A 23,623-nucleotide genomic window follows, 5' to 3' on the forward strand; every position below is an offset into this window, starting at 1 on the left:
TCCAAAATAGAAACAAAACTCGTCATAGTTACCTCTAAGAAACAAATGCTTTACAGAACCCAACAACTATCCAAACAATTAAAAGACACAATGACAATTCAGTTTGCTAAAAAAATACTGGTTTACTGTTAAGATATAAATTCATTAACCTCTTTACTACTTTTTTTTTTTTTTTTTTGCAGTGCAGCTACAACACAAACGTCTTCATGAGTGCAGTTCAATCCACCTTCTGACGTCGCACTTTGCTGTAGAGCAGAGAGGGCAGCCCATGGCCCACTCCTCTCTGTACTGAAGGCTTCAGGTCCCTGTGGGCCAAATGCTGCAATATCACAGAACAGCAGTGCAGAAAGCCAAGTGATGAAACACCACGGAATGCCTGGCCCATTCTAAAATAAACTGCAGAGGAGCGTTCAGACTGCACTTCAGCAAAGAGAGTGAACATGACTGTTCTCACAGAAAACTTACTGTGTGCAGAGTTGCTTGGTTAAGCCAATAATGCCTCACTGAAGGCATGATCAGTTTTCCTGTACACAAAAAATGGATTTAGTTCAGGCTCACAATTCTACATGGAACTATGCCACAATATTTCAGTTTCACATTGAGTTTTGGGGGAGCTGAGAGGTGGTGTTTTTTTGTTTTAAAGAACATGAAGATATTTCTACTCTTATGCATATCCCAAAGATTACTACCCTCTTTCTAACCTGAACTCTCAGCTCTAAAGCATTAACTAGAGACCTTCTGATCAGGACCCATTTGTTTGAAGTGTGCATTAACAAACAAGTTGTAATGCGTATACTGGAAAAAAGAGCACTGCTTCAGGATCCCTTCAATTCAGCAGAGTAAGCAAAATACTACATAAGCACTGCTTTAAATTGTGCACTAAAAGAGAGGAAGTAGCAGTAAGACACTAATGTATACCCAGGAGTTAACAGTTGGGGGGAGGTTCTCCAGTACAGTAATTTAAAAAAGAAAAAAGGAAGAAAACAAAACCAAGTCAAAACACAAAACTGCTGAAATCTGTAACAGGCCTAAAAATGTTAAAAGTATACTGTGTTGGCAGACATGAAATTACTCTATTTCTCCAATACCATAACAGTATTTTCAGACAACGTTGCAGCTCTGTAATTAATAAGCCAGTTTATCAATTATGCGGTAAACAACTTCTACTCTGACATGTAATGCTTCTGTCTCATATAAACTAGTGAACAGGAACCACAAAAAGGCTGTTACCATTTCGCAGCATCTGTACATTGTCAGCTACTTAAGTATTTTTCAATGACCAGAAACTCTATAAACGCCGGCCTGAAAGTGGAAATTACCACTATCACCACAGAGCGCACGCTGAAATAAGTGACCCGGCAGTGGCTCGCCCATTATCCCACCTTCCGTTCTAACAAGAGGAGGGAGGGCACGTCCTGTCCCCTCGCGCCCCCCGAGCAGCGGGACAAGAGCTGCGGGCACAGCGCGGGAGCGCGAACCGCGGACGGGCCGAGCCAAAAAAAAAAGAAACAAAAAACATAAACAAAAAACATAAACAAAAAACCCCCAACAAAACCCAAAGAAAACACAGTGTGAAAGAGCCAAACACGTCCCTGAAACCCACAGCGGACACCTCGACTCAGCGAGAATCCTGAACTCCCGGGAAAACCCAGACCGCACACACCCGCACACACCCGCACACACAGCACCTCCCACAGCACCTCCCACCGCCCCTTCGCCCCGCCCGCCCTCACCCGCGGGCAGCTGCGCACGCGCGGAGACACTCCCGCCCCTCGCCCCATTGGCCGGCACCCCATTGGCTCCCCGCGCGCCCCGCCCCGCCCCCTCGCGCCCCGCCCCGCCCGCTGCCGCCCCCGCGCAGGCGCAGTCGCGGCCGTTTCGGGAAGGTTCTGTGTGGCTCCGGCCCGCGCCGGCTCCGCCCGGGGGATCCTGTCCGGGTACGGGCCGCCCGCAGCCCCGCTCCTCCCCGCCCCGCCCCGCCCCGCCACCGGCTGCAGCCCGCGCCCTTCCCCTCACAGCCCGCCCGCCTCCCTGCACAGCCGCCCGCTCGTCCCCCGCAGCCGGGCCGCGACCTCCCCCGCCCCAGTGTCTCTCTTTGTCCCTGCCCCGAGCTCAGCCGCTGCCGAGCCCCGGGCCGGACCCGGCGCTGTCCCGGGGACATGCGGCGGTGAGGGACAGCCTCACGCCGCCCGTAGCCTGTCTCTGGAGCGGCGGAGATGGGGCAGCGCCCCTCGTCCCGCGCTCTCCGCCCTGGCCCCCCCGAGGGCGGCGGGCGCTGGCGGTGCCCGGGATCCCGCGGAACCGGACCCGTCCAGGTCAGGGTGGGGCAGGGCACGGTCCTTCCCTCGCTGAGGTGCCGGCCTCGCCTCTTGCAGCTGCCTGGAGGTTCTTCTCGTTGAGACGAGTTCTAACTGGGAGCGCAGGGGCGGGACAGACCGCTCCGAGCCGCCGGAGCGGGACGGAAGGGGCTGCCAGGAGGATTTTCGTCCCTGCAGCGCTGCTGCCAGAGTTAGAAACCTGCTGCCTCTCCTCTCTTTCTTGTGATCTCCTGGAGAGGAGAGGTGAGTTGTCCTTCGCTCTTGTCGTACTTTAGCAGTGGAGAAATAGGCTAGCTTGCAAGGTGCAAACTTGTTCAGGATGGCTTCAAGCCCCAGCTGACTGCTGGGTATATTTTACTCGAGTCTCAGCCCTGTGAAAAGGCCCACTGATGGAGAAAGAGATTAGCACCGTGTTAACTGCGCGGTTCTCTCTCCTTTGCTGCAGTGCCCACTTTCACCGCTGCCTCCTGCTCTGCCTGCTCCTGCTTTCAGCATGGTAAAGAAGAATACTATCCCTGATGGGTAAGTATCCTTCACACTAAGCAAGAGGCAGGAGCGGGCACAGCTCTGCCCGCAGAGAAGGGGCACTGATTGCCCCAGGCGCTTTCTTGCCTCAAGCAACCTCACCACCTACAGCCAGGTAAGGTAGGTATCTTCTCCAAGACAGGAACAGCCCAGCCATTCATCCCCCAGGTGAGTATAATGCTCCAGCCTGTCTGTGAACACTTCTTCGTCGGCCAAACACAGTCCCTTCTCCCTAATCTTCTTACCCCAAGTGTTTATTTACTGGGGAAGTGGGAGAGTAGTCCATACTTCTGACTACTCGGACATTTGCTGCCAGTGTGGAGGAAGAGACGATAAGATGGGAGCAGGTGATTGCATGCATAAGATCAAGGAATATGTTCATGAATTCAGGTCCAGAAGCATCCTGCATTTCTCTTTTTAAAAAGAGGACAACAAAAGTGTTGTATCAGCAGAAATAATAATTAAAAAAACTCCAAATACACTATGCAGGCTTTCTGATCACTTGATTGGGAGTGCATATGGGGACCACAGAATGACCTCACTTAAAACAGATACAGTTCTATTCTTCAGCTCTAATCAAATAAACAAACAAAGAGGAAGTCCAAGTTTAGAATTTTAACCCATGTGTTACTGCTGGCATCAGTACAAACCTTCTGGATAGGAGAGCATGCTGAGGTATAAAGGTACACAGTAATGGGACAATAACTTGCAGTTTATACGTTATTTGAGGAAAGATTGACATTATCCTGGTTTCTGGGTAAGTGTTAAATAGGTTTATTAAGAACATTCTTAGGAGGAGCAATAAGATATAAAAAGCATGAGTTCCTGTAATATGGGTTGTCCTAAAAGCAATAAATAGAAACAAGAGATGAACAAAATTTAAAAAATAACTTCAAAAATTTGAAGTTTTTTTCTAGATGACAAACTCAGGGATTAAACTTAGAATAACATGTAAGAAAAGCTATTTAAGCATGTCTTTCTCCGAAAGTTTCTATGAAATTTCAGTTAAATTTTTGACAAAGTTGAGTAAAGTGGGTTGGTTTTGCAAGCAGTGGTGCAGAAATCCAGAAAGAATTAACTGCCCTTGTTTTCTCCATACATGGAAATTATTACTAAAACTTTGAGAATCAGGTGCTCGTTTCTCCCTTCTTATCTCCCCTTACATCTGAACTGGAGCGACTTTCAGGCTGCATGGATTTCTTAAGTATGGAAGAAGCAGAGGACTGTTTTTTCAGCTTCTGTGACTGGAAACTAACACTTTCAAGGAGAGAAACAGCTACTGTCAAGTATTTGGTTATAAAGTTAGTATTACCATCTGACAGAGTACCTGATACTGAAGTGCTTTCAGCTTCTCCAGATACTTGCCTTTTTATACTTCGAAGAAATCAGGCTGGACATCCACAGTATTGGGGGTTTGGCAATAAAGAAGTTTAAGGAATTGTCAGCCCCCCGGTCTCGTGCAGCAGGATATTGATGCCATCCTTGTGCTAGCACAACATGTTGCTGTTCTCTGTGAATTTAGTAAGCCAGGAAACCATAGCAGTGAACCCTGGAAGGAACTAAGGTGATCCTGCACATGCAATTTACTGGCCCCATCTTGCTACAGATGACAGTATTTCTGACTGGAATTTCTCTACAGTTAGAATAATTATCTCTTTTGAGTGTTTGGGAATTCAGTTTCCCAGGTAAGTTCTAAACTTATAACTGCTTCTCAATGAGATGTGCACATGAGAGGCTCAAGAATTGTCAAAACCCTTGAATTGTTAAGCATAGCTTCAGATAGTGCTCTCTGAATGTAGTTCTCCACCCAGTGTAGCTTCTGAGTACTGTATACCTGTTTACACTGGTTTACTAATGCTGATTAACTATTAGATGAAAATCATTCTGAATGGATGCCTTAAATTCAGTACTAGTTTCTCTTACTCTGGAAGAGTGGAACACATTACTGGCTTTAGAAAGACCAATGAGATTCAACTGTTTGCCGTGAAGAACTTGTAGGGTATCTGTTGACAGTTTCCTGTGCTTTATATTTTTATATGACTCCATCGCTGAGATCTGACAAACTAAAGACATGAAACTTTAAAATTATTTTCAATTCAGTGGTTCCATTACATTGTAGCTTTGAATTGTTTTAGGGCCTTCTTAATCTAGCTTGCCATTAAAAATATACATAGTATCTTTATGAGGAACATACTGTATTTCTTAAAAAAATCACTAGAAAATAAATGGCAAGGTATCCATTTCAATGATCCATTATGAATATCAGTAAAATACGTAATTATTCAACACAATTTTGAAATCTATTTGAAAGGTTTTTTAATTTGATAAGAGCATCATCAGTAGTTGTTAAAATAAGTCTTACTATGAATCAGTTCTAAAACATAGCAAATTATACTGGAAATTAAAGTTTCTGCATGACCTTAACAGTGATGTTAAACTAAAATATGAAAAAACTGTGTGTTCCAAAGCAGATAAAATATGCAGCTGTATGCAATCCATACTCAATCAGCTACTTCATGTCCAGATTGTCTTCCATTCAGGTCTCTGTCAGCTCTTAGTCACTGGTATGGGAAGGATGATGGTACCAAGTCTTGCAATAACACCTTTGACTCCTGCCTTCCTTCTTTCCACCTGTATTCAAGCAGGGCACAAACTATGTGTTAAAATTCTCATTTGTACTTGTTAAAATGTTTAGTTATGTCTTTGCTCTTGTAAATCCTGTTTATGTGACTACCTGCTGCTCATCTCTGATAATTTCTGCCTTTTATCCAGACTTATTCTGTAAGAGTTTTACTTTCTTTAGTCTGGGTCACCTGTTCCTTTGTTGACAACAGAACAAACTTGAATTTATTTCCTTAGCTAATTGCTTGATTTCAATCTGCTGGGGTTTTTTTGAGGTAATTTTTAGTTCTGCAGCAATATGCCGAAATTTCCTTTTTAAATATTTTTGAAGATAACATGGAACACATACCCTTTATATTTTTGATGAAGAATGCCTTCTACTCATTTCCTACCAGAGAGCTGTCAGCAGCTTTTCAGTTTCATGCTGATTTTGCGGATTTTTTTTCTGGTAGGATTTAAATGGCTTTAAATACAAGTGAATAAACCCCTAAGTTTATTAAGGTCTGACAACAAACTGTAATCCTGGGGCATTGTTGTGTCAGTCCCCTAATATGAAAAAAGTTCAGAATTTTTACAAAGCCTTTTTTACATTGCTATTTAAGGAAAATAAGATTTTAAAGCCCTTTTTTGATCATCTCTCATTCAATTCTAAGTGCTCCTATTTATGATAATTACAGTTGATTCCCATTCATACTTTTCCATGAGAAAGCAGGTTAAAACAGCGCTGAATTTCTGGTCTTAATTGATTCATACACAATTTATATATCGTAAACAGGAATAAATGGAACATAGTCTCAGATTTTTGTTTTCACGTTTTACAGCAAATGTACAGCTACCAGACTCCAAAGTTTAGAGTCTTGAAAATTCACTTAGGAAGACTTGTCAAGTCAGAACACTTCTATAATACACAGTATGTTATTTGTAGGGGACTGATTTTGTTCCCTAGTTGCAATTATGAGATACAAACTTCCTGCAAACATTTAGAATTTAGTAAAAGGTTTTACTGCAAATACCTCTCAGTGATTTCATCTCTAGCTCACCTTTACACCTTCTTACCTTGTATCTGCCTTCTACACAACAGCTGTTTGCAACAGCCTTCCAAACAATGAGTTATTATTACTCCTTTGTTATTTCATTTGTTTTCTATTAAACTAAGCATCTGTATGCTACACTGTGAGCCTTGATCTGTTCTTTACCTCATGATGAAGATAAAAGAGATAAGTTAGTGCTAAAGACATGGATGTAGTAAATCATAAAGTCTTCGTTAGTATCAATTATGCTTCTGGTCACCATGCCATGGGTTTCCTTTGTTAGGTCCAAGTATCTGTGAATTATGATGTTATTATTTACATACTATGACAAGTATAATTATGGATATTTCATTGAGAATTTTGCCAGCCAACTTCTAGTTTTTGTTCTGATATGGGAATTGTGAACAAAGCAAAATAATCAGTGGTTAGAATATTTTAAAATGAAGTATTCAGTTTATTTAGTAAATGATGTGGTTTTATGGAAATAGAAGGGAATATAGAAATTGTTATGCTGCCTTTAAAGGGAGATATTAATTCAAACATTAATTCTGAAAATTGTAAGTGAACGAACACCAGTGTTAAAGAATCTAGTGGAAATGTTTTGTATTTTAATAGTTGAGGTATTAGCTGAAAATGCAAAAAGGCTGTCTAGATTTTAGGTCATTCAGCTGCATCATCTGAGGTTACAGAGATAATTTGCCCTTACATAAGAAGAGAAGTCCTAAATTTAGTAAATAACCTCTTTGAAGGTAAAATTAATCTGTTGATTAACTTGTTTTCCTCTTCAGGTAATCCTTTTCATATTCTTTTAAAAAATGAAAATCTCTGACATGTGATATATCAAGAGCTTTTTCAGTGCAGTGTAGAACCTGTGAATATCAGTTCTTTGTGGTTTTGGAATTAGTAGTGGTGTTGTAACAAACCTTCATAATAGTAGGTGATTTTTGGTAAGTTATGGTGTGATGGAATATTCTCTGTATTTTTCAAAGTGCCAAGAGAAAGTGCAGTTAAGAGTGTTTCTTTGAAAAATAAGCATATTACAAAGAAAACACATTTGCAAATATAAATTTATATTGTTAATATAAATTTATAAAGAAAACTTTGCATTTGTCAATCAAATGACTGATGAATGCATATGATAACTTTATAAGGTGTTTGATTCAACAAAGTTGAAAAATGTCCATCAACTATAACCCTGCTTTTTTACCTGTTGAACCTTACACATCTGCTTTGCTTTATATTAGTGCTACTTGTTGTAAATGCTATCCTGCCATTAGGAATTTTTTGGAAGTTGAAGACGAAGGAAAAAAAAGACTGTTTTCAAATGTCCTGGAGATACCTTGAAACCACTTCATGGAATAATTGCAGATTTGGAGACCTAATTATAATGTATAATAACAGCAACTTTCATGTGCTTTGTGCTGCAGGTGTCTTCTGATGAATCATGCAACTTGAAAATATTTAGAAATAAATATTTGTTTCATTACAGATGGAGGAGTTTGACACCAGTTGGACAACCTATACCAGGAACAAGATTTATTGCATTCAAAGTACCTTTAAAAGGGGTATGTATAAGAATTAACTGTAGATTGGTTGTACTAGATAAACTGCAGAAGTAATGAAAAATAGCATGGATGTTCATGCTGACTTTGAAGGAAAATTTTTTAAAAAATAATTTATTCAGATTTAGCCCTTTCAGTAATCTGCTAGTGGCTTCTTAAAAATATTTTTTTTCTATTTTTTTTTTAATACTTGGTGTTAATCTTTTTATTTATCTTTTAAAAATCAACAAATCAATCAATCAGCACCATTCATTTCATCACTAATAAGTGGCCTAAATTCATAATCTTATATAACATCTTTTTATGACTGTTATAAGAAATTACATGAAAGGGGCTATGATACGAATAACAATCTAGGCGTGTTAAGCCAAAATACAATTTTATGGAAATCAAGCACTTGTTAAAGGATACCAGCCACTGGAGAACTTCTAAATAACAGATCCAGATTGCCAATTTCATAAGCAAAAAGCTCTAGCAATCTGGAGGAATGTAGTATATTTAAAAAAGAAGTCTTCCTAGATTTCTTTTATTAATGTGTTAGTACTTCTTTTAGAGTCTCACTAACATGAAGTGCCATCTTAATCTACTAAACACACTGAGTCAGGTCTTTAAACTCTCTGATTATAAAAAATGTGGAGGCTGACTTGTTTTGACTGTTCAGTACTTTGGTGCCCATGCCTCTTTGGAGGCATAGGGCAAATTTGTCCTATTTGCCTTTCTGTATAAATTAACTCTTACAGGTCCTTGCTTTAGATACAGAGGAAGTAAAAGTTTCTAATTGCTTTTAAAGTTCAGTGCTTTAACATAACCTTAGCAGTTAAGAGTAAATATTCTGTCCAAGCTGTTGTCTACAGATTGCACTCTAGTATTCACACACAAAAATTTTGGTTGTTTGGCTATATTCTTACGCATTATATTTTCAGTCACCATTCAGTTCACTTTTGTCAGCAATGACTGAAGTGGAATGCTTGCAGGACTTGCTTCCCGCACCTTCTTTTACAGCTTTAGTATCATGGTTTGGTTCCTTTGACACCAAAGATCTCATAGTTAACATTGGTCCTGTTCTTCACGATACAGATGGACTGTACAGTAGTCGTGTGTCTTTCTACCAAGACCTCCAGTGAACACATGAATTGTGAATATAAAATCCAGAGATTTACAATTGGCTTCTTTACTATTGGGTTTTTTGAGAGAGGATTTTTTGCATCATCAGCTGCTGTAATTCCACTTGATCCAGCACTTGATCTATGCAATTTTTGCATAGATTCACTATTGTAGGCAGGATTTGTTGAGTGCATATGTATTTCCAGTTCCTGTCACTCCAGCTTTCAAAGGAAGATATGTTATTGCTCACTTTACTCTTTCCCTGTAGTTCCACTGATAGTCTGGAAGGAGCTACACCAGAGATCATAAAAAATCGTTATCAGTGTTCATAGCAGTATATCACAAGTAGGCACTTATGTCACTGTGTTACTCCCTTCCAGTTCTACTGATCTCATGAGGCATAGATCTCTGTTCTGTGAAGCTGTCTTTGAACTTGGCCAAATATAAAGTCTGATACCCAAGAATGCAAAATCTCTTAACGTTTCTGTCCCTTCAGTTTGTTCAGTCTCAACTGTGCAAGACAGAGAAATGACAAGTCTGCCAGTGACCATGTGCTTGCAGCTCATGGAGTTTGTGGCAGAATACACATAAAATGTGTAGCTGGCTAAACTGGGGTGTCTTTGCAGAGGGTAGTGGTCAGTAAATCTGTCTGAAAATGCTGAAGACCTGATGAGTCATCGTCTGTCAGAAGTCCTATTATTTATTAAACTGGTGGTACAGACCTCTTAAATATGCAACAGTTTTCTTATTTGCTACTGATTAGGAAATTGATGATTGGTGACTTCACCCAAAGGGAGAAAACATATTTTCAGAATTTGAAGACTCAAGGGTTATTGTCATAGCAGATGATGTGCTGTTAGTAAAGACTTCAAGATCATGTGTTTACCTGAAACGATTTTCTATCCCTCCTTTCAGATCATCTTTATAATGCTAACAGTAACATTGTAGTGTAGTAAGAACAGGGCAGGTTCTTTCCCGTGCCATTAGAAGGATTTTTAGAATTGATAGAGATTTCTCTGATTCCCAAAGCCCAATTAAATACCTCAACTACTGAATATTCAGCAGAAGTTTTTCAAAAAATTCCAAAGAGCCTTTCAAAACATAGTATTTCATAACACATTTGACTGTTTACTTAATCAAACAATATGTTTGGAGAACCTTATTTTTGTAAATTACATTCCTCCTCAGGTTGTGTGGCTTCACATAGTAAAAATTCTTTAATGTTCTACTATAGACCTTTTGCAGATTCACCTTTTGTCACCTTAGGGTTGTTAAGTTCAGTTTCAGATTCTACTAAAAGTCACTGCTGAATAGTGATGAGACAACTGACTCATGTTCATTTTGTTTAAACTTCCACAACTTCTACTGTTTTTTTCAGCAGTGCATAGGTGTCTGAAATACATAGGACCAAATACTTTATTATATGCTTTCTACCCTTCTCCTTTTAGCTTAAGCTTCCTAACCACATACAAGTTTTGACAGGAGTGCCCTGCTGTTTCTTCTTTGTTTTCCTGTCTCTGTTTCCAGACTTGAGACAAGTACTTGCTAGCATTTTAGATTATAATCTGTACAGTCAAAACAAAAAATGGTTAGTTACCCTGTAGCATCTGTGGTTCTAAGAAGTATGTGGTCTGTGGCTGCCTTCCTTTCCATTAGTTCTGAGTCCAGTCTGCTTGAATTTCTTGTTGACAAAGGAACTGACAGGTGGTTGAGGCTGCTGCATCTTTTGCCACTGTCTTTATTGGTTCTGGCTGAGCCTATGTCAAAAGGCTCTCACAATGGACAAGTGCACTGTTCACAGAATCCAGTCTTGAGTATATGAGGCATTTTCACACCTAAAGTGAAGAACACATTTCAAAAAACACAGCTACAATAGGGTGAGTAAACATTTTTCTCGCTGTTTCTATCAAATGAATTATTCATTATCCACCAACATGCAGCTTTCTTAGTCACAGTATTTTAGTCATATTTAATATTTCCCAGTGCTAAGAGACATGCAAGTACACTCTGTCAAGAGATGAAGCAGGGATAAAAATGTCTGCGCAACATTTGTGGGAAGACAGTTAAAATCTTTAGAAATGAGATCTTGTATCACAACTTCTAATGTTTTATGTGAAATACATTTAATTTTGAGTTACTGTGCAGGACAAAGTTTTTGGGGGGAAGTGGATTGTGATGTTTTGCTTTTTACTGATGTTTAGTTACATAAAAATCAGTATATACATGATATATTTTGCAGAATTTTTGTGTCTATGAAATTAATGCTTATTTTAATAATGTTTGTTAACCCCGTACAAATTGAAATGCTCACAGTTTCTTGCATATTCATCTGAATAGAAATACATAAAAAATCTTTGCTTTCTTTTTAATTGGTCTCTTTTATCTCTATAATACATGGATGTGGTTCTGATATTTAAACAGTCCCTTTCAAATACTGATGTTTCCTAGTACTAATTAAAACAGCTGAATATTACAAATGTCTTGTTATTAGAATGTAAAAAGAAAATATTTCTTTTCCATTTTCTTTGTAGGCAATTAACCAGAGGCTCACCCCAACCCAGAAATTTACACCAAAAGACTTAATTGCTGCAATGAAAGCCCTAAATGTGGAGCTTGGATTAATTATTGATTTAACATATACCACCCGATACTATGAAGTTAAGGTAATAAAAGCCTAATAAAAATGTACAATAGTTGCTGCAACTTGTGTTTTGAAGTGTTTACATTTGATTACCTTGAATTGGAATAGACAGGTATGCTATCTAGACTAATTTTGTGTCTCCAATAGAAAATAAATGTTTTATCACAAAGGAAATAACTGCTTTTCCCAGCTAGTTGCATTTGTGGCTTATTTGTATTATGGTAACTCTGAGTATTGGGTAAAGACTTCAGTGCCAAGCACTACAGAAAAGGTGCAGAAGAGTTATACTCTTTGTCTTGAAGACATTCCCATTTATTCCTAGGGTCTTTTTTTACTGATCCTCAGTGGAATTGACTAAGAAGGTGTACATTTTTAAACTACTTTATCAGTTTCAAAGTTTTTACCAGTATAGTCCAAACAGTTGTGATTAATCAACCTCCTATTGAAAAAGAGAATAAATGGCAGTGTTATAACTGAATGCTAATCTTTGAATGTACATGGGCTCCATGTATTAAGGGGGTGAATATAGGAGTATATGTATGATTGTGGGTGGGAGGGACAAATACTGCTAATAATGGTAAAATGGGTTAGAATGGAATTACAAGAATCTGCTCTCTTTAGTTAATGTGCTGCCTTGTTAACAGGGATAAATAAATCTTCTGTAGGAACTGTTCTTTGCTTGAGATCATCTTTAATGTAGAAATGTCAATGGTAGTTTCTCAGGGCATATCTCTATAGAATTGTGTCAAGTTTGTTTTCACTTTCTATTCAAGATTTGAACTACTGGTTTACATTGGCATTATGTTAGATACTGCTTATGGTTTTTCATTGATACAAGATTTGAATAATGTTTACCATTGTTTTTTTCCTTTTTGTTGCTAGGATTTACCTAAAAGTGTGCAGTATAAGAAACTTTATACTGTTGGACTTGAAGTCCCTGATAACGCTACAATTCTGCAGTTCAAAAAATGGGTCAGAAAATTCCTATGGGAAAATGCAGGAAATGGTAAGTATCAGCATCCTATGCTATAAAAAACCACAGTATTTTATTTTGGTGCTAATTGTATCATTCACTAATTTCAATGGATATTTATGAAACTGGGGACCTCAGACTTTCCATAGCACTTCCCACTTTATTATCATAATAAGATCCATTATGTGAACCACTACCTATCTTTTATGCAACCACAAGTCCTTTTCAAACATGACGAGTAACTCAAATGCCCTTTCAAGCAGCGTTATGTTTTGTGTTGTGTGTCAGAGTAACTGCAACAAGGCCTTCATGTGTCTGACCCAAATTGTCCCCCACCAGCTGAGTGCTGTAGCTGCCAGCCCTTGATGGATGTTCTAAATAGTACCAGGTCTCTCTGATGCCTCTGGGCACTGACACGTGTGAGCAGCTTAAGTCCATTTAGTCTGATGTAGTGGTTTTTTGATTTTTGAGTCCATTATTGCCCTCATATCTGAACAATTCCTGAAAATCTTATTACAGACACAGTGTCAGTGTTTCCACAGTGTGGTGTGGCTCTGCTGCTGTTTCAGTGCTTATGCAACAGGGCAGTTCTTGCTGAGATTGTATAAGCTGCTTTTTGTGAAAACAAAATTTTGCCACAGTGTGTTTGCAGCTTTTAGACTCTCACTTCTTTTGGAAGTGATTCTTTGTAGGCAGATTTTACCCATGTGTTTATCCATTATTGGTAGGTCATTCTTTCAAGCTTTTTCATGCTATTTGCTGTGGTGACTTTGGCATTTTCTGTGAGAAAGTAGAGATATTAACTGCCCAAGTGCATGCAATGTTTGCTGCAAAGCATAACTGGGGTTTTGCTGCAGATGGTCAACTCTGCTTTCTGAAAGAGCACTGGCATAAATTTCAGGTATGAGAGCCTGAATTAGAAGTAATGGGAAAATTGAAAGGTAAAAGAAGAAGCCTTTGTCCTTGCTCAGAAAGTTAGTTTGTTACTTCTTCCTTTGCTCTTTTTTGGCTTAAGGAAATTACTTGGTGTTTATTAGTTTTCCTGTGTTTTGATCTAGTGATTTTTTTTTGTGTGACAAAGAATAGTCTGTGTTTGAATCTGATATTGAGAGAATCAATTCCTAATTTGTTACTGGACAATGACCCTGCAGTTACAGTTAGTAAGAGCATTTTGGCAGAGCTTATGTAACTTTTGAGTTGGGAGAACTTTCATTTTTATGGTAACTTACTCCTCATAATTTGGCCTCTGTTTTAGAATACCCCTAAAATATCTCAGGATTCTTCTTACAAAGACTTTTTGAGAAGTTGGGTTTCTTTAATGTTTGAATTGTCAGGACATCAACTTACAGCGAACTTATATGGCAATGTGACTGTCCTGATTTGTGGCAAACAGTTACATTTTTTCTCATTCAAAAATTTATCTAAGTCCTGTTTCAAAGACCATTTGTCAATACTGTCTCTGTCAAAACTTTGTTCTTCTGTTGATGAAAGGTTTTCTTCTAAAATCTACTCTAAAACTCTCAATCAGTTAATATGCATTTATTCTCAAGCCAACTTTGCCCTTTAATTATCGTTGTTCTCCATTCCCATTATTACATTCAGTATCTCAGATTTGTTTTTACAGACTAAATAAGACAAACTTCCTTCTGTGACTGTCATAGTAGTCCTTTCTATACATATTTGATTTTTTTTCATTACATTTGAATATGAGTATAAATAGTTTAGATGAGGTTTTACCAGTGCCTTGCATGATCATATGTTTCCCTATTTCTGTTGGAAATACCTCATTTGAAAAACCCTAGTAATAGGAAGTTGTTCTAGTTTTTAACCTTTAGCTAATTAGCATAATCTTTTCAAAAAAACCCAAGATTTCTTTAGAGATTACTGGTTCTCCTTTTCTCCATGTATTTCATACTCCAAGGCATTTCATAATTCCAGGTGCTTTATGTATAAGTTAAGTTCTTCAGTTTTACATTTGCTTGTTTAGATTTGCTTTCAGACCCATATTTTTTTTATTTTTCTCCTGTTACTGCAGTTATGGCTGAGGCCAGGTGCTTTACCTGTCATCACTCTTTTCCTACATTCTGCAGAGTTAATCTCAGTCTTCACAGGTTTGGCAATAGTGAGCTAACTGCTGCTAGAGATTCATCATGAAGTCTGTATGTATCTGTTGTTTTACAGGCGTGACAGTATAATTTTGTAAATAGCAAGCATTATTTATCATTACTTCTCAGAAAAATAGAGGGTTTTTTTGTATTTAACTATTAAAGACTGTTTTCCTTTTTGATAGAGAAGCTCATTGGCGTTCACTGCACTAATGGAATTAATAGGACTGGCTACCTTATATGTAGGTAAGGTTGTATAAAAACAGAAATCGTTGTCCACAAAAAATAGCATCTTTATATTGTTCTGTAATCCCTTTGGGACAGTAATATAATCATATTTTTCTTCAGATACCTCATAGACGTTGAAGGCTGGGATCCAGAGGCAGCAATCCAAGGTATTTATATAGTTTGAACTAAGGCACGTGTCAGGTTGTACTTCACAACTACTACAATTGTGCTCACAAATACTACAATTCTGTTTTAGTATCTTTTCAGTAATTTCATGTGTTGTCTTACATAAAATATTTTTTCTGACTTGATTCTACTCTAAGCAAGACTTGAGCATTAGCAAATTGACAGCATTGGAGGAGTATGTTTTAGCTGCTTTAAATCTTTTTTTTTCTTTTCACTTGAAAGGGTTTCCAGTCATAGTTTGCTACCACTAGTTTCAGTTGTTTAAAAAAAATGCTGCAACAATGCCAGCTTGCTAAAGTGTTAAATACAAGTTAGAATTGTTTCAAGTTCAGCATCTCGTGGTGAACAGAAACTTGCCTTTCGCATTTCTCAGTTTGAGCACATTTCATTAGACGGTATTTTTTTTCCTTTAGCTTTTGGTGATGCCAGAGGTCATCGCATGGATGGTCTGGTGTATCTCACAGACCTCAGAACACAACCAATGCGAAGGTAAACGCTTTTAGTGGTGTGCTTAAGATTGTCTCATGGTGTTTTTAAAAGTTCACTTCCGGTCATAAGTCAGAATTCCCTCTTAAACCTTTAATATGCAACTACACATAAATTGTAAAATATATATGTAGTTGTATGTGTATTGTCATATGAATAACGTGAAGTGCAGTGTACTTTATTCATCTTTTGAATTTCTAAGATTCAAAAGATTGTTTTTAATCTGACAACTACTATTGAACATTTCTGTGGGTTTATCATATGTGACAGGTGTATTAAGTCTGTATTCTTTCATCACAAGCGGAAAGGAGCCATTGCAGAGATGTCTTTATAAGCTCTATGATCTGCCTGCTGTTCTTGGCATTGTAGAACCAGAAATTTAAAAAAAAAAAAAAAAAAGAACAGTTTTACAAATAAAAAAGTATGAGAAAGTGGAAGATTGTTCTCACCTCCTCCATTCATAGTAGTTGTATCATGTTTAAGAACTTTATGCTTCTCTCTTAGGAATAGCTGACCTTTCCATCTTCCCAAGGTATTTGTGCCAGTGATACCTTATAGCAGTAAATTGATTTTAAAATGAATACCTGACTGATTTGCGTCTTTTTAGCTGAAATGAATGCCCTTTGTTTTAATCCTATCATTGTTTCATAGTCTGTGAGGATTAAGTTGGTCCCATGTCAGATTTTTAATAAGTGTGGTGCTTATCTTACATCCTTTAGGATGTTGTTCTAAATCTACGAAGCTCAGGTATTCTCTTTGATTTCCAGGCAGCTCTTCCCCAAATAAATTTATAAGATTAAAATTTGCTAAGTTGTGAATGTCTGTAGGTTTTGCTGAACATAAAATTTCTGTAATTCTGAACGGAAGAATTTTATGTGGGTGTTTTTTTCACTATGTCAATCGTATGTTTTTAAAAAGGAAGCTTATGTGAAATGTTTTTTTCTTCTTAGTAACCTTGGAATGGATGTATGGGATGCAGATGAAGATATTATTCCCCCACCACATGCAATGGAAGGACCTGCAGAGCGGTTCCCAAATGAAGATTTTCAGGGGTAATAGGCTGAAACATGGAAATAAAACTCAAACACCCCCCCACACACAAGGGGGAATATAATTGTTTCTTGCTGAGAATAACTACAGATACTCAAAAGAGATTTTATGAATATAGCCTGCTCATGTAAAATATATTTACAGAATTTGACATAACAGTCGCAAGATAAGCGAAAGAAAGGGAGTGTATGCTCTTAGAAGTCTGTAATTAGTTCACTTACAAAAATTTAGTTTTACTTTGCCTGTCCTTTATTATTCTACAATAATCTGCAGTTATTTTTATTAATTTTGAATCACTGGTTTTGCCTGTTTAACAAGCGGTATAGAATTACAATTGAATGTTTGTCACAGCTTCTGCTCTGACATTGAAGGTTTTATAATCTTACTTACAGTTTGGACTCTTATTAGTTTTGATACCTGACTATTTGCAATGTTTTTCATATAAATTCTTGGTTAAAAAGGAATTGTTTTCATTAATGATTTGTAGGACTGTTCTGTTTAAGACAAAAACTTCTTTACAGGTCTGGGAAAAGATTAAGAATTTATGACGACCACTCTCACAATGATTTGCAAGGACAGATACAGTTGAGAGATTTTGACTTCATTAATAAGGAGCCTGGACAGAGACGAAGACCATTTCATGACCACCAAACTCAGGATGAATCAAGAGCATCAGTGCAGATGAGAAACTGGGACTACAATCGGGGACCAGAACAGAGACAAAGACCCTTTAGTGATCACCAATTTTATGATGATTATCAAGAAGACACACAGCTGAAGGACCTAGACTTCAGTAACAAGGGCCCTGGACAAAGTTTGAGACCTTTTCATGGACACCAGTTTTGTGATGATTTACAGGCAGAGAGGCAGTCGAGGGACATTAACAGAGGCCATGGACAAAGGCAGAGATCTTTTCCTGATCATCCGTATCCTAATGATTTGCAGGAAGACAGGCAGTTAAAGGATTTTGATTTCAGTAGCAGGGGCCGTGGCCGGAGACGAAAACTGTTCCATGACCACCAATCTCGTGATGAATTTCAGACTCAGATGCAGTTAAAAGAGTTAGATCCTGTCAGCAGAGGTCCTGGCCAAAGACTAAGATCTTTCCATGACTATGAGTCACATGATGACTTAAAGCCACAGATGCAGTTCGGAAATTTTGAATTTGTTAAAAGGGGTTGTGGGCAGAGGTTGAGGCCTTTCAACGATCACCAGCCTCACAATGACTTACAAACAGAGATGCAGCTGAAAGATTATGATAATAAAGGCCCTGGACAAAGGCACAGACCTTTTCATGACCATCAGCCTTATGATGGCTCACAGGAACAGACTCAGTTAAAAGATTTTGATTATGTTAATAAAGGACACGGACAAAGGCCAAGACCTTTTCGTGATCATCCAGGTCATGATGACTTGCCACGTGAATGGTGTTCAGACAGGTAAAGCATCCTTGAGCTGAAAACCAGAATTAGAGAATCCTAAGACCAGAATTAGAGAATAAAAGTGTAAACCTCAGCAGTTTGAAATTAAATTTCAGATTAAATATTTTTTTAAATAAATTATTTTTAAATCACTTAATCATCCTTTTAAAATAATATATAATGATAATTTTATTAACTCTTTTTGTTTTGACTTATGGAAGGGTCTGATATAAGATGGAGTCTTGCATCTTTGAAAGCCAATGTTTCCTAAATTAGGTTTGCTTCTTTGAAGTTTGTGTTTCCTTCACCTTTTTAGTCAGCTTGAAACAAAACTCTTTGTCCTGCTTTGTTTTGTATAGAAACTTATACTTAAAAAGCAATCCTCAAAACAGAATAGAATAAGAAATGTTATTTATGCCCTCGGCTAAGCAGAGATAAACAGCAGTGCTACAAGGGAGTTTGACTTGCATTTGTGTATTCCATGAGTTAATAATTTGTTGGAAATCCCTTTGCTTCAGAACTTGCATCATATTCTTACAAATACGTCTATCACTTACTAGTAAACCTATTGTATTGACATATTTCAAACTATTTTTACTATTTCAGAATGTATTTCAGATATTTGTTGGACTAGTAAAATTTGATTTAATTTCTTCCATTGTACAGCTAAACCAGAGGATGTCATTACAATGAAGCGTACCATTTTAAGGTGTTAAATTAATACAATCATTATAGTTTTTATTTTAAGTTAATTTTATTAAAAGTAAAAATATCTTTATTTAATTTAATTTCAAAATCTTAGAATCGTTTGCAGTCTCCCTAACATGCAGTTCTTTTTGATTATTTGCAGAAGTCAATCATTTTCTTCCCATGAAAATGTAGCAGAACCTCATTTCTCCTCATCTCCTTCACTTCACAGAGATTATGGGTCAGATAATGATGACTTTAACAGAAATTACAGGTAAATATCAGATATCCTACATTGTTTTCTGACTTACATTTCTATTGTAGTTTCCCAGCTAGAAAATAGAAATTACCTTCAAAGCATAAAAATCTATGTTAATATATTTGCTTAAATGCAGTTAAAGCCATTGAATCTGAACACTGAGCAGATAACGTGACTAATTTGTCACTCACTGGTACTGAGTTTTGAGAGGGATTATTGTGCAAATCCCATGATAAGCACAGTTCAAGCTAATGCACAACAGAATATGAAAAGCCAGTATTAGTAAGCAAAAAAGCAAAATATAGATGCTATATTTAAATCTTAGCTGCTGCTTGCAACAAGCTAATGAGTTTTACTGTGAGGGGTGGTTAGACACTGAAACAGGTTGCCCAGTGCAGCTGTGAAATCCGCATCCTTTAAGATGGTAAGAATGGACAAGCCCCTGCACAAACTCATCTAATGAGACCTGCTTTGAGGTGACCCACGGTTCTTCTAGAGATCCTTTCCAGTCTAAGTTGAATTTTTGGTTCAGTGAGGGAGAAAATTTTAAAATTATAAAGATTGTTTTGAATTTGCTTTATACACCCCTTATTTTACAGAGTAAGGAAGGTACTTGAGAGTCAAGAGAATTTAAAACAAAAAAATCTATTTTGTATATGCATTTTTAGATCCTCCCGCATGTATTTTGTAGCAGAGTGAGTATTCTATTGCAGAAGAATCAATAATTAAAATCTTAGGCATACTATTGCCTGTTGAGGCTATGTACTAGAGAGCTGTTATTACACATTATTCACAAAAATGAAAACATGGGCTTAGGAACAAAAATGGCCCCAAGGTAAAAATACCCTCAGTAAACAGGTAATTTTAATTAGAAACAGCCCTTGAAACAAAACACCTACTAGTAGAATTACTTACTATAAAGGGCTGTAATTTGAGTCACTAGAATTGAAAAATTATTATAAACATGTTTGTAACATCCATAGGATTTTAATTTTAGGGGGTAAAAACAAGAATGAGGGTTTGAATTGTTCTTTCAACATTACATGTTTAGTTTCTAGTGGTGGCCAATAACAATTAATCAACTGTTTTATTTCTAAGAATTACACTGTTCACATTTGTTCTTCTTGCAGTAATCGACCAAACTGTCCTGAAGACAATAGGAGAATGCATCCCTCAGAGGAAATTAGTAGAGGAAAAAATAGATTTGCACCATACTCTTCACAAACAATGCACTCATCTTCATCTGTACACCAAGAAGATAGTTCAATAAACTATGAAAGAAAACCTTTTCAAGGTGAAACTCCCAGAAAGATGGAACAGAGAAAAAGATTACCAGTTGTAACAGTTGATTACAATTATGGTCTGCCACTAGACTGTGGACCTGAAGAAGAAGAGAAATCACATTATGATTTACCGCCACAAGACCACTACAACTGGAACTGAACAAGGACAGGGTTTGCTCAGCTTGCTCAGACTTACTTTTACCCATTTTCCTTTGTATGTGGACCATTTCTTTTTTTTTAAACAAATTAGTTAAATGCAAATTTCAGTAGTAGAGAACTGGTCTCCATTGTAAGATTAGCTTCTCCTGATGTTTGGTTCTTTAAATTTATTAAGGTGTATTTGTTAAGTGTAGTTGGAGACAAGGTCTCGGTACACGTGGAATTAAAGTAGTCTTTCCTTTTAGTGAAGGTGGAACCCTGTACCTTAAAACAAACAACTTTCTCAGTGTTTGTGGTTGTCTTTTGTTTTGCAGTTCTTCAAAATGTATGTGATTTCAAGGTGCAAAAGTCGTAATAAAACACTGCATTATCAGGTAGAGTAATTGAAATTATAGGAAAAATACTAAGAAATTAACAAAGCAATGTTCAGTTCCTCCTTTCATTTCAAAACAGCAGTTTAAATTATTGCTATCAGTCACTGCAGCATTGGAGTTTGATTTCATATTTTGTGTACCATCAACTGAACTGACCTAGTTGCACTCTTTTTCACAGCAGAATTTTCCCAGATTGCTAAGAAAATGGAAGTAAATGGAGTTTGAATACTCTAAATGTCAGACTTGCTTTTCAGTAATCTGAATATCCCATCCTGATTATATATTTTTTCATGATCCCATAGGGTATCTATGTTTCAGAATAATCCACTGCAGGTAAATTTAACCGATTTCTCAGCAACGAATCCGGATGAGGTGGGTCGTGGATCATCAGCTCACCTGTCTCAAATGGCCAAGGCCACTGGTGCCTATATACTTACACCTCCTTGTTTGTCAGTCAGACCTGTCTTACTCTCCAGCTCTGTTTTTCACTAGTTTCTTCTTACAGCACAGCAGAGCAATGTAATCAGAATAGAAGAATAACTTCTTCAGGTGAGCTCCTTTTAACAGTCATGTGTGGAACAGTCTCCTCTGAACTGCCTCTTCAGTGAGTCTCACAGAGGTAGTGCAACAGTAAGTAATGCACCAACTGCTCCTACTGTGGATAAAAAAATCGGTTCATAGGATGGAAAACAGTATTACTATAATACTTAAGTAAATTTTAAAACTTTCATTTTTCATTATTATTACATTTTAATTATTATTTTAAAAGGCATCTCAATAAATAAGGATAAAGGCAGACCATTATATTAAGATAATTAAAATGAATGCAAGATAGTTAAGTCATACAGTTAAGACACTCAAAAGCAGCAAAGCTGCAAAGCATCAAGCAAGAAGGTGTAGGTATACACTGGAAAACTGCAAAAAACCCCTGTGTTCATAGCCAGAACCCACAAAGCTTTTTTGTCTTTTAGCAACAGCATAAAACCCAGATTTCTGAATTCATGGTTCTGTACTAAAAAAGAACTAGATTTGAAACGTGTGGAATATCTTGCAACTCCTGTTGTTTTTGTAACACAGCAAAAAGTACTCCAAGTCAAAGGATTCTGTAGATATAAATTCAAACTGCAAATGCTTCATTGCCTGTGCAACTGGTAGAACAACTTTGGCTTTGTTCATTGTACAAAGTAAATAGTTTTCTCGTTTTCACAGCAGCTAGTCAATTGTATTTCCCATTAAGTCTCTGATGGTGAGCTTCATTCATGTGATCTCAGAAATGAAGCTCTGTCTATATAAACTTGTTGTGGAACTGAGCACTAAATGTTAAGAACAGGCATTTTTTCCTTCACTTGCCTTTTTTTTTTTTTTTCTTAATGAGGAGTGAGTGGAGAATCTTTATCTAGGCTTCTTTATTTGGAAGCAAGGAAGATATGCAACATGGGCTACTGTATTGCTAGATCCTTTAAAAAAAAATCAACAAAAAACCCCACCCTTTCTGGTACTCCCCAGCAGGGCCCTAAGAATTAGAGACTGATATTGGAAGCATTTGGAGGGGTTTTTTATACCATGTATGCAGTATTTGTAAAGTGAATAAAGAGCAGCAAATATTTGCCCTTCATATTTTTGTTTTGGGGTTTGTTATTTAGGATTCAAGTGACCCTCCAGTCAATCCTTTGTTACTTGAGTCTGGAGAGATGAAAAGCTGATGCACTGGAAAGCTCAGAGCAAGAAGAAAGAAACATGGCATAAGGAGTTAGGATCAGCACTAGCTATTACTAGCCCCTGTCAGTTCCTGCAGGACCCATGGAGAGTTCAGATGCCAACACTCTGATGGTATTATTCCTGTTATCTGACAAAAGAAATGTCACTTTCATACCTATGTTGGATTTCTCTTTTCAAAGAACATTAATAGACAAATGGTTTTGGGGTGACTATATGAAAATAGACATAGTTTTGTTTGTATATTTATTTATGTATTTATTTAGAATTTAGGATAAGGTTTTCCACCCTATTGTTCCTAATGAAATTAGGCAGAGCTAAGCCCACATAATACATTACAAACTCCAACTGACATTTATCTCAAATTCCACAGCTGATTCATCACTGTATGTACTATTTAACTGCTAATTGAATCCACATGGTGGAGAATGAAATTAAATGAAATAAAATGCTTTTTGTTTTGTAAACAAGTATTGTATTACAGTGGCAGCCATAAAAAAAACCCACAACACTTTCATTTATTTCACAGTTCTACAAAAAGGTCATAAAATCTTGGTCGTTTTTTGTGTATGTTCTCAGCAAACCTAGAAATAGTTATTGTATCACAGAGCAATAAAAAGCCAGACTTCAATGGACAGTGTTGGTTTCCCACTGCCCTGAGTGTGAAATCTTGAAGAAAAAGATAAGTATACAGAAAATCCAGATTTAGCACAAAATTATTTTAAGGAGTTGTAGCATTCTAATATATAAAACTATTGAACTCTTCTGAACTCTCAGAAAACTTCTGTTGCTGTCCTGCAATCATATTTTCATTGGAGGCCAGATTTTTATCAGATGGTGAAGCCTTGGGGTCATCTCGCCCTGTGGCATGATCATCCTGAGTTAGGGAATGT

The 23,623-nt window shown here is 37.4% G+C and overlaps 1 protein-coding gene across 1 annotated transcript; it reads left to right on the forward strand.

Moving 5' to 3' along the window:
• The first annotated feature begins 1,879 nt into the window (after positions 1-1,879).
• Positions 1,880-23,197, forward strand: LOC116789932. The gene is made up of 12 exons (XM_032694242.1): positions 1,880-1,937; positions 2,764-2,840; positions 7,986-8,061; positions 11,694-11,825; positions 12,686-12,809; positions 15,067-15,127; positions 15,230-15,276; positions 15,709-15,784; positions 16,732-16,833; positions 17,353-18,270; positions 19,103-19,213; positions 20,329-23,197. The coding sequence occupies exons 2-12, from the start codon at positions 2,812-2,814 to the stop codon at positions 20,639-20,641; spliced, it is 1,989 nt and encodes a 662-aa protein (XP_032550133.1). The 5' UTR covers positions 1,880-1,937; positions 2,764-2,811; the 3' UTR covers positions 20,642-23,197.
• The last annotated feature ends 426 nt before the right edge of the window (positions 23,198-23,623 follow it).

Source organism: Chiroxiphia lanceolata, chromosome 8 (assembly GCF_009829145.1).
Source record: "Chiroxiphia lanceolata isolate bChiLan1 chromosome 8, bChiLan1.pri, whole genome shotgun sequence".
NCBI classification, from domain to species: domain Eukaryota; kingdom Metazoa; phylum Chordata; class Aves; order Passeriformes; family Pipridae; genus Chiroxiphia; species Chiroxiphia lanceolata.

Excerpts from the sequence above, each read along its gene's own strand:
- LOC116789932 (XM_032694242.1), top strand. The coding sequence starts at position 2,812 with ATGGTAAAGAAGAATACTATCCCTGATGG. Across the intron at positions 11,826-12,685 it reads CCCGATACTATGAAGTTAAG|GATTTACCTAAAAGTGTGCA; the intron begins GTAATAAAAGCC and ends TTTTGTTGCTAG. Across the intron at positions 12,810-15,066 it reads ATGGGAAAATGCAGGAAATG|AGAAGCTCATTGGCGTTCAC; the intron begins GTAAGTATCAGC and ends CCTTTTTGATAG.